This window comes from Aptenodytes patagonicus, chromosome Z, assembly GCF_965638725.1.
Source record: "Aptenodytes patagonicus chromosome Z, bAptPat1.pri.cur, whole genome shotgun sequence".
Taxonomy (NCBI): domain Eukaryota; kingdom Metazoa; phylum Chordata; class Aves; order Sphenisciformes; family Spheniscidae; genus Aptenodytes; species Aptenodytes patagonicus.
The window spans coordinates 55101389-55113072 of record NC_134982.1 but is presented as its reverse complement, the minus strand read 5'-3'; the positions used below and the strand labels follow the sequence as shown (position 1 = coordinate 55113072).

The window sequence follows — 11684 nt, the reverse complement described above, 5'->3', positions numbered from 1 at the left end:
AAAGAGGATCAAATATTTGTTGAGTAAATGGAACCTGTAGAGCTACAGCAGAAAACAAACACAGGTTGGAAAGGCATCTGCGCTCCTCAAGCTTCTGAGCTTGAACAAACCTGTGATCATCAGGGCTCGGGAGGGAGTTTTCCAGGGAGAGCGAGGTGGGATCACCCCAGACATGCCCATCACAGAGCTACTTGTGCCTTACAGTTATATTTATGGCCAGCGGCTGAGGCAGGACACCGGTGGCCGGACTAAACTGGCCACTGCTCTGCCCTGCGCTCCTCTGCTCCTCCACAGCAGAGTTAAGGGAAACCCGGTTGCCCCAACCATAACAAGTTGGTCTCTTTGCGTACGAAGCCTTGCCAGTAAGTTTTACACTGTGAACTTGGTCAAAGCAAATGGTGGTTAGAAAGTGTTTATAGAAGGAAGGTAGTCAAACATCTTGTACAGGTGACAGCAGCATTATAATATTCTCTAAGGCTGAAGAGAGCACGAACAGTTACGGGGGAGGCAGGAAGGCTGAAAGCAGTGAAATATTTTGCTTTCCACTGGAAAGCGTTTTGATATTTTGAAACACAAATAATAATCTGTTGCACGGCCAACAAATTCAGCCACCCCTTGTCAGGCAGGGGAGCCTGTTGCTGAAATAGTGTCATGCGGGAACTGAGAAAGGACAGCCAAACCTAATACATCCCAGTGCAAAGACAAACACATCCCTTTGGGTAGCCTCCTTGAGTAGCCAACAGCATTATTGACTCAGTATGTTTGGAGCCTAAACACAGAATAAAACCTCGTCCAGAGCTTAGAAAGTGAATTCCAACATGCTTCAGTAATCACCGTCAATGTTGCCCCTAGTAGTTCATCAGCATATTAACGTACAATATTCATTTTTATCAGAAAAGAGGAACATAACGATGATGGACGCTAAGCCCCCAGGAGATCCCTCGTGCTGGAAGACTCCAGCTGAGATCTGGACATCAAATGGCGTGGACATCTGGACGCCATGGAGCCCTCCCAGAGGCCCTATGTGCAAATCACAGTCACGCAGAAACCTCGAGAAACAGGTTTTCGTACGTGTGAGCAAAGCCCTCTCTGCAGTATTTCTACATGGCAGGAAGCACATGGTGGTCTCAGGGAGGCCAGTGGCAAAAGCCTGGGGAGGCAAGTTTTTCCATGTAGCAACTGCAAGCCCGCTTCCCCAGGCCAGCAAAATCGGATAGCCTTCCCACGCCTTTCGGGGGGGGGGGGGGGGGGGCGGGGGGAGGACAAAGCAGACCTGACAGTCTGCTCCTGCCAACCATGAAGGCATCGACACTAGGACATGCACAAACAGACATTGAACACCATCGAGGAGGCTCCTAGTAAATAACCCTGCGTGCTGGTGGCGCAACGTTGCCCCTCAGACCATTTCTAACTGCTGTGGCAGTGGGGGAAATAATTCTGAATAACTGCGGGATATCTGTTTCTAAAACTAAGGGTCTTCAGCCAACCAATACAGGGAAGCTGTATCATTTTGTTGAATAAAGCCTGAAAGTTTAATAGCAGAGAACTTGAATGGCAAGATTTAAGCAAGCCTTAGCTTGTGCTTGATAAACAAGCGCGCTGAACCCAAAGCAAAACCATGCAAAACTTTTCAGAGTTGCAGCAAGATGGCTGCGGTGATAGCAGCACATGATTACCCTTCTGCTCACCCAACCTTCAGAGTGAAAGGAGCTTGGTGCATTCCCCAAAACTTCTTGTTAACAAGCATGTCACAAGGCTGACCCTGAGCTGACCGGGTCCATGTGAAAATCACCGTCACAATTACAAAAGGAGTCACAGCTCCAAGAGTCTGGAAAGCATCACTGAAGGGAAAAGGTCCAGCTGCCTAATACCTCTTCTGAGCAGCTACTAAGGCCGTTCATCTTCTGTAAAACTCTGGGCACACATGCTCTAAATATAGAATAAACATTAATAAAGCACAAGCCACTTTTTCCCCTCCTGTCTTTCACACCATTAAGGTTCTAGCCTTGAGGGCTCACAGGTAAGCTTCCAAAGGTGAAAAGGAGACTAACAGATACCTATATGGAGCCAGGGTGGAGAATAAGGCTGTGGAAACACCACCACCACCCACTTCCATGCCACAGAGATGACTTCTGCACTTGGTTACAATGCCCTCAGCAGCAATGAAAACGTCCCCCGGTAAGTCACAGCAGGAGCGAAGGGCAGACTAAACGTGAGTCATCCAGGTGTACGGCAGACAGGGGAATGTGGGTGTGTTACTCTGTGGCTCCAAGCCAATGTGACCTCAATTAAATTTCGGTGAATGATGGGCCTTCCCCTCTTTTATGTACATACTCATCTCCTTGGTCTCCAAAGATATATAGACTCATAGAATCTCCACTGAGCCTACACACAGCTACTTAATCTGGGGAGCTCTCCTGGCAAGTACAAGTCAATGTGCAGTGGCAGTGGTGGTGGTGTTCCTCTTCCTCTTTATGTGAGTTTTGCCCACCATACCTTGGGTTTACTTCCTCCAACCGGCACTCCTACCACATCCAGACCCTTGACAGAGCCCTGTGGTGTAACTACTGGTCTGTCCGTCCACATTTGCAACCCGTTCCTATTCTCCTGCTGCCTTAGAGCACACAACCCAATCACACTCAGGAAGGAGGAAAGCCCAGGGAGGAATACAGTCTGCAACTGGGTTAATTTGGAAATTCTTGCGCTCAAATGCCGTTAAAGTGTTTGCCAGGGACTTCAGTGGAAGCAGGCTAGCTCTTAACATCTAGCACACTCCCATAAGGAAACCTGTGTAAACTAATTCGGTTGAACCGTTAGCACTCGGGGTGATTAACCGCAGGAGTCTCTGATCTCCCCTTATTAAAGAGAAGGAGAATTAAATTCACTGATTCATATCAGCTTAATATAAATCCTTGTGAGATTCGCAGTTGACTTCAGCAGTGGCAGAATCTGGTAACCTCAACGGGGGAAGAGCAACTCTCTTTCAAGTACACCTTCATGTGACAGGGGAAAGCTGAAGGCATTTCTACTGGATTACAATCAACGATCAAGTCTGAAGTGTGCAAACTTCCAGCCTGTGGTGTGCCGGAGACAAGTGCACAGACGCGCTGCAGCTCTGAGAATATTTTTATTCTGATGCCACTTTTGAATACTTGGCACTTCGTAGGCAGACATGTGCCATCTTGTTTTAAACAGCTCCATCTTCACACATTAAGTATGCTCGAGAGAGATTTGGGCTAGGGGTGAGCAGGATTAAGGACGGCCGTAGTTTGACTGCAGAGATCATTCTCTGCCACAAGAGTTTTTCCCTTCAGTAGCTAAAATAGTGCTCTGGGGCAGCTCTGGAGGTGCTCACCCCATGTCAGAGAGGCCACCCCTAATAACCTCAAACTCTGTTTTTAGATGCCCCAGCCTGAGTGAAGTAGCACATAGCTTTAGTAACGCTAAACAAATCTCATTTTTCAAGACACACTTACAAGATTGCTTGGTGGTTTACATATGTTTTACGAGATAGGCTTTTTGATACACGTGTTGTTCCACTGCACCCGTGTACAATCTTGCACCTAAGTGCAACTCCAGGAGGCTAGACACAATGAAACAGGTGGCGAACACAACGTGCTGTTTCTAGCTCTACCTAACTTACCAGAGCACAACTGCTCATTTCGGTATTTCCCCCCTGAGACCTCCTTAAGAACAAGGACTGCCTCTCACAGGCTGCATGCTGTACAGCAAAAAATCAAGTGTTGGCTCCTATCCCAAAAGTATAGGAGTAGCATTTTCAAAATGGTTAAAGGAACAGCAGCATTTCTTTTTAAACACCAAGCTACAACCGTGCCTGTTTATGTCTGGAAAGAAAGTCATGCATGAGGACAGCTTGGTTAGGATCAGGAAAAAAAGAAAGGGGGGGGGGGCGAATCAAGTGGGAGAAGAGAACAAAGGCCTGTTTCAAGAATGCCATTGTTCGTGCAACTATAAACCTAGGGTCTATAAAACCATCAAGCAGAAACTGAAGTTGGCTGAAGCAGATAATGCATTACTAAATGCTAGAGCATCTTATAAAATTCTTAAGGCTGCATAATGACAGAACACTTGAAAAGCAAAAGAAACAAGTTTCTCAGATGAAATTTTCAGATTTCAGTACTTACAGATGTGTTAGGACATAGACCTTGCACAAATGTAAAAGGTTCTGAATGGCAGCCGTACAGAGGTGATCCTGCAGCTACCCAAGCGTGCTCCAGCGTTATCGAGACAGGACAACACGCTTCAGGCATGCAGTATGTGCCAGCTGCAACATTGACCTTGGATCTCTCATCCAGAATCCACAGGCAGAGCAACAGAGGAGGTAAAAAATGACTGGTTTAATTGCAAAAAGTTTTCACATGAAAAAAGCTTCAGATAAAGGATGACTCACAACTTTAATTTAGCTTTAAATACTTGCTATTTGCAAACCAAACAAGACATTCCCTACTCCCCACATTACCTATAAACCAAAGCAACAAAGATAGCTTTCAGGTGAACAAAGCATGCCTAGGAGATAAGGGGTGAGAAGTATTTTCTGCATCATTGTGTTACTTACATGGACTTGGAAAGAAATGGCACCAGCCACCCCACAAAGAACACATCAAAATGTGAAATTTAATAGCATTCATAAGGCACATTTGGGAATAAAAAGTTGATATTGCCACTCTTGTTTTAACTACTACAAAAATATGAACAGCTCTTGCCGGTAATTTGTTTTCCATGCCCAGCTTTGAATGTTACATATATCCAAATTCCTAGCTGACTGACATTTTAAACCAGCGGAAGAGGAGTAATTTCTTTTTTCTCTTTACAAAGAGTAGTGAGAAAAACAGGTCCTATTCATTGAGCATTCATGTTGAAATCATGTTATTGCTACACATTTGTAAAGGAACTATAGCAATGAGGTCCCTAAGGACAACTACAACAAAAATGGTAACGACCTGAGGCATGCAGCAGGCTCACTGCATTTAACTGCAGCAGGGCGAGTGCAATTGAAGGTACACTGGGGACCTTGCAGCAACACATCTTGAACGTACAGCTATACAGCTTGTAGACTCCACATGGTCGGCCTTCCCAAGTTACATATGCGTACCAGGATTCCTACAGGAATTTTGGCTCTTCAGGTACTGCTGAATTACTGAATTCCCAAGGACAGAGCAGGCTCCAAAAGAAACTCCACGTAGTTTATTGTTAAAAGGTGTTCTATGCACGCGCTCTTTATTCCTTGAGTCAAGTTTATTCTTTGCAGCATTACTCAGTCGATTTTCCTTCATTCACATGAAAGTGGTTGCACCAGCTTATCTGAGAAGCCCAAGAAAATGAAGCTAGAAATTTTTCATGCTGAAAAGACCACTACAAAAATATTTCTAGAATTTGTTATCTTTGAATATGCAAAGTCTAATGTCCCCAACAGACATATTTCCTCTAATAATTCAAACTGAGTTACCTTAAAAATGGTAAATTACAGTTTCATCATGCAGGTAAGATCAAGTGGCAATTCGATATTCAGAGCAAAAATTTTCAGTACACCTTTTTCCCCTAAAAAGATGTGTTACCATCAGCACTGCACTTACACAACCTTATCTTTCAGAGTCTTGAGACTACAAGCCTTCGCCACCACCCCACCTTGCCTTGGGAAACTCGACCATTAACAAATACTTAATAAACTTTCTTTGGACATATCCATGCACAGAAGAAAATTGGAGCAGCCGTTCAGATAAAATATTATAGGTTTATTTAAAACTTATTTTCCACTTGGATATGCAAAATACAAATTCCAACAAAACGTTCATTTTTACTTTGTAGTTTACAAATATACAAAATAGAAGTTTGCTTAAATTTATATTACATATTTATTATGTAAAGAACTATATAGAAAACATTTGTTCTGCTTAAGGCATATTTGGGAATAAACCATTGTACAAACTATTGCACATCGAAACCACAGTGCATTACAGACTGTCTGCATAAAGTTATTTTCTTTAAAAAAAGATAAACCAGGTTTATTTACCTGATTTAGGTCATAATCGGCGATCGGAAGACAAAAGTATTTCCTTGTCAGATATGCAGCAGTTTGAGAACTTTGGCTTCCTGTTTTTGGTACCTCTAGAACCAACAGTCACTAAGCACCATGAAATAGGCTTTTAAAATATAATTCTGTACCTGAATTTTTCCTCCTCTTTTAACATTGTAATGGCTTTTAGAAGGAAAAAAAAAGGAAAGTACAAGATGACATTTACATCTAATATTGCATTGAAAGAAAATTAAGGGAATGTCATTTCCCTGTGTAATATCCCCACCCTCCGAACTACACACAGTCTGTTAACCCTGATATCCATGACTTCCAGTCACTCCTTGGCATTTTGTAGTCCGGAAATAATTCAAGTTGGATTTACAAATGGAATGATAGACGATCCAGTCATTGACCCCAATGTTTTTGGTTCTCTTTTCTTTTAAATGTATATATATATATAAAAAAAGTCGCAATGTCTGTATGCAATTATCCCTCTTTTCCACTCTTTGGAAAACTTCACCTTGATTATCTGTAGTGCTTAAACTGTGTTCTCCCCATCTTGCGGAAGACAGTCCTTGTGCTGTAAATACTGAATCTCTAAGGCAGTTGGGGAAAGATCCACTGCTTCCAATTAAAAGTGCCTCTTCATGTGTAAGGCAAGGTGGTCCGACCTGGAAAACGCTCTGTCACACCGCTGACACTGGAAAGGGCGGTGGCCTGTGTGTTTTCTGTAGTGACGAGTAAGTTCATCGGATCGGGCAAACTTCCATCCGCAGCCTTCCCAGTCACAGTGATAAGGTTTCTCACCTTTAAAATAGAAAATAAACCACATCAGTTAGGTTTTTTTTCGTGGCTACCCCTTCTAATGCCGTTCTTTCAAGAAGCACTAACACACGTTGTCCGTAAGAAAAAGGGCGATGTCAAAGAAAACGCAACAAACTTCTTGAAGCAGTTGCAAGCAAACTACAAAGACTAACAGAGCAAGACTGTCTTTTCAAGATGTACAGGTACTATAACATGTTGGCATCACTGAAATCTTCACTAAAAATGCTCATTTCCACTGTTTGTCTTGCACACAAGGCTTCAGTGCGCACAAGTTGAGATAGAGTGTATTTTTGCCAGCTAATGTTATACGATCAAGTAGCAACCAGAAGTAGCTCAGCAGACATAATGTATTTAGATAATTGTAGGTCTCAAGAATTAAAAAACAGCTGGAAACTGTTTTCATTAGCTCAGTCTGATTAAGAACTCAATCTTACTGTCTTCACTATAACAAAACCACTGTTGACAACAAGACAAGTTTCCCTGACAATTACAAACTCCTGGTCCTACACATACTGGAGATGGTGCTGACCGGCTCGGGGCAGCCGGGAAGCACTGTTCACTTGACTGATTTTTTTTTTCCCCCTCACTGCCATTAGCTGAAGACATAGCCTAACTACTGCCCTACCAGTAGTTTCTCCCTTTCCCGTCTCCTCTTCAGGAGAAAGTTTTGAATCAAGTTCACAATCCAGGGATTTAAATTATGCAAATTTCCAGGTCATTTAATCACTGTTACAGAATGCCCGCACTGGCGAAACTGTGCACGATGTACCTGCTTTCACAAGCTCAGTTACTGCAACACCACATTCAGCTGCAAGGTTGAACTTGGGCTCAGAAACACACTTTGGCAGATTTTATCCAAATTCTAGCAGTAGCCAATCAACCATTAAACTCTGCCTCTTCAGTGCTAGGGCAGGGGAAGATGTGCCCCCACGCGTAGGCAAGGCACCCCGTCGCTGCTGGCAACACAGCTGAAAGCCCCACTCGCAAGGGGCCCATCACAGTTTCCTCAGAAAGGGAACAGCAGCTTGCAGAGGTGGACAATCTCTTGCACTAGAGCAAGCCAAGGCAGGAGGGGTGCGTGTGCGAAGCGTTTAACCACAAGCAAAGCAGTATCTTAGGGAGGTCTGCTCCCTTCTCAGAAACAGGCCAACACCATCTAGAGCAACAAAACCCAGCTGACTTCCAACTACCTGCTAATTAGCTAGCCACATAGCAAGAGAGGAGCAACAAACTTTGCCTTGGCAAGAAACCCACCCGCTCCCACATCTGAGTCATTCTGAACCATTAACAAAATGCCGAGCCAATAAGCAAAGACTGCACAGAACTTCATGTAGCCAAGGGGGGAGGAAAAAAAGCCCGGAAACCCAGCAGAGAAGGGTTACGTCTTGCTACTTTTAGCCCTCCGCCTGTGCTCCCCGCTTTTCACTGTCCGAGGGGCTCACCCCATGCCCCTCAGGAAAGGGCACCCCACTGACCCCGCACTGGGAATTAACCTGTGTGGGTTCTCAGATGCGCCTTGAGATGAGAGCTCTTGGTGTAGGTTTTGCCGCAGCCCGCGTAGTCACAAGTGTGTGTGGCCGTCCTTTTCCTAGGCCATGACCGGCGTCCCCTCTTGGGCTTGGTCTCCTCAGGCAGGCAGCTCCCCGGCGGCATCAGCTCTAGAGGCGGACAGGGAGCAGTGAGCACCATCGTGGCCAGTGCCAAAGCGGGCACCCCAGCACGCCCGCCGCCGAAGCACGGGGACTCACCTTGGTATTGGAGCGTGCCGGGCGGCAGCTGCTCGGGCAGGAAGGTGGGGTAACCGGGGGCGGGGGGGTACCCTGGGTGCAGTGGCAGCGGTGGGTGGCTCAGCCCCGGGCCAGCAGGGAGACAGTCTCTGCCGCTCAGCATCTCCTCGGGCCCCAGAGAAGGCGTAGTCCGGGCAGGCAGCGGGCGGCCCAGGGAGAAGTCGTGCTGGGGGGCTCCTCGGGGGCCGCTCCCATGCGGTGGTGGTGGTGGGGCCAGGGTGCACGGCGGGGCGGCCTCCTGCTTGATTTTGGGGCACATCCGCGGCAGGGGGCTGTAGGGGGCCCCGGGGCCCTCGGTGCCAGGCGGCGGGGCAGCAGCCGGGGGGCCGCTCTTGGGGCTGAGCCCCGGGTGGCTGTACTCGCCCACGGCCTTCACCACGAACTTCCCCTGCAGGCTGCCCAGGGGCGGCAGCGCCGCCGGCGCCGGCAGGTACACCGGGTCCAGGTCGGGCCGCATGAGCTCAGCCACGAAGCCTCCCGAAGGGGACACGTCGGTGATGTCGGCCAGGTTGAACGGGGCGGCGGGGCCGGCAGTGGGGGCCGCGTCGCGGCTGCCGCCGCCGCCGCCGTAGAGGAGGCCGGCGGGCTCGGGCCGGGGCAGCGGGTAGGCGAAGGGCCCGGCGGGGCAGGGGCTGGCGGTGGGGGCCGGGGCGGCGGCGGGGGCCACCACCACGGCGGCGGCGGGCTCCTGGTGCATGAGGGAGTTGGAGAGAATGAAGTCGAAGTCCAGCAGCTCATTGAACTCCTCAGCGTCGCGGCGGGGCCCCAGGGCGGCGGCGGCCTCCAGCTCCGACGGCGGCGCCTCCACGGGCCGCGCCGCCAGCACCGGCGGCGGCCGCTTCAGCTGCGACAGCTCCTCCCGCCACCGCTGCGGGGAGACGGGCACGGCTCAGCCCTCGGCCCGCCGCCGCGCCGCGCCCGCCCCGGCCGGCCCCCGCCGCCCCCGCCCCGGCCCCATCCCGGCCGGCCCGCGCCGCCGCGACGCCGATACTCACGTTGCCGGGGCCCGCGGGCCGCGCCGCTTTCTCGCGGCCCGCGGCGCCCGCCGCGAAGGTGGCGATGGAGGGGAGGAGCGTGCCGCTGAGCGCCATCTCGCACTCGCCGGGGGGCTGCCTGCGGGTGGGGAGAGGACAGCGGCGTCAGGCGGCGACGGCGGGGGCGAGGGAGGGCCGGGGGCCGCGCCCGGCACCCACCGCATCCGCGCTGGGGCGTCACGCCGAGCTGCCGCCGCCGCCGTCGTCCCGAGCGCCGCCGAGGAAGAGAGGGAGGAGGGCTGGCACGGACGCGCCGTCCAGCCGCGGAGAGCCGGCCCAGCGCCGCCGGGGTGGTGCCGCGGGAGCGCCCTTCCTCGGTGCTTTACCGGAGACGAAGGTGAGCGGGACGCGGGGCGCTAGCGGCGCCGCGGGGAGGCGGCCGCCGCCCGGCAACGCGGCACCGGCAGGGCGGCGGCGCGAGGTGCTTCCCAGGGAACCGCGGCCATGGGGGAGCCGGGCGGGACGGACGGGGCGCGGTGGTGCCAGTGGGGAGGGAGGGGCCGGGCCGGCCCGCGCTCTGCCGCCGCCGCTGCTGCTGCCGCTGCTGCCGCCGCCGCCCGCTGCTACCGCCGCTGCCGCCGCCCGCCGCCGCGCCCCGCTCGGCACTACCCGCCGCCTGCCGCCGCCGCCCTTCTTATAACCTCACCTCGCGCCCGTCCCGCCCACCGTCGCCGCGGCGACGGCGAAAACAAACTGACACGTGGGGCGAGGGGGCGGTGCGCGCGCGCGCGAGGCGAGGGGGGGTAAAGAGGGAGAGGGGGCTCCCGCCCCGCGCCCCGCCCCGCCGCGCCCCGCCGCGCCTCGCCTCGCCCCGTCCCGCCCACCGCCCGCGAGCCTCTTGCTGCCGCGCGCGCTGCGTGACGCAGGCGGGGCGCTGACGCCAGCTCGCGGGGGAAGGGGGGGGGGGGGGGGGGAAGGTCGGGGATGCCTGCGCGCCGCGGGGTCTCGCGCACCTTCGGCGGCGGTGGGGGAGGGCAGGGCAGGGCGGCGCGGCGGGCACCGCGCTCCGCTCCGCACCGCTCCGGGCGCCCCGGCGGGCGCGCCCGCTGGCTTGGGAATCGCCATCTCACGTGGAGCCAGAGCGCGTGTGGGGTTTGACACCGAGAGCGCTCCCCTGCCCCCACGGCGCGTGCAGGAGCGCCCGCAGAACATACAGCGAAGTGAAAGGGAGAGGGACAAAACCGCCCGAAAGCCGGGCCGTGCCTCCTCCCCCCATCTGCTGCTCCCTCGTGTCTCTCTCTTCTCGTCTCCTCTGGTTTTTTCCCCCTCTCATTTTTTTCTTTCTTCGTAGATTTTTCTTTTCTTTCCTCCTTCTTTCGCTTTCCTGTTTTAATTCTTTTTTCCCCTTTTCCTTTTTTTCTGAGGTCCGCCCCGACGGCGGGACCCTTTACGCGCCCCGGTTTGTGCCGGTAACCGACTATTTTCGGCTGATGGGCTTTTTCGTCGCAGGGCGCTTACCGATCCGGGAGCGGGGCGAGCGGCGCCGGTGCCCGCGGGACGGCGGCGGAGCAGCGCGGGGCCGGGGCCGGGGCCGGGGCCGCCCAGCTGCAGGCGGCGGTCCCGGCGGGCGTCGTGGCTCCCCGCGGCGGGGCCCGGCGACGGTGCGGGGGCCGGAGGCGGGGACGGGGCTGCCGCTGGGTGCCGGCTGGAGCCCGCCGAGGGACGGGGCGGATGGCGGCGGGGGGAGGGCTGCGCAGCACCGTGGCTGCGGTGCTGGAAATCTCCCGGAAAAAAATGGAGACGTTAATCAAAAGAACAACCCCAAAACAAAGCAACACCCCACAGAAACCTCCAGGAAAGGACCGCGCTCGCCGACGGGAGCGAGCGCGGGGGCGGGAGCGGCGGCCCGGCTCCTCCAGAGGGCAATGGCGAGCCGGCGCCGTTCCCCCGGCCGCGGGGAGACCCGGCGGGCTGCCGCACCGGCCCCCGCGGCCGCCCCCTCCGGCGGTGCCCCCCTCCATCCCGGCGCGGCGCGGGGCCCGCGGCTGGGTCGCCCCGCAGGAG

At 53.0% G+C, this 11684-nt stretch overlaps 1 protein-coding gene across 1 annotated transcript; it reads right to left on the bottom strand.

Annotated features, from left to right (window-relative positions):
- Window positions 1-5738: 5738 nt before the first annotated feature.
- Window positions 5739-9844, bottom strand: KLF4 (KLF transcription factor 4). The gene is given in 5 exon segments (XM_076362959.1): window positions 5739-6841; window positions 8353-8517; window positions 8608-9514; window positions 9642-9779; window positions 9782-9844. Coding segments are annotated over 5 exon segments (1449 nt in total). The 3' UTR covers window positions 5739-6665.
- Between the last annotated feature and the right edge of the window lie 1840 nt (window positions 9845-11684).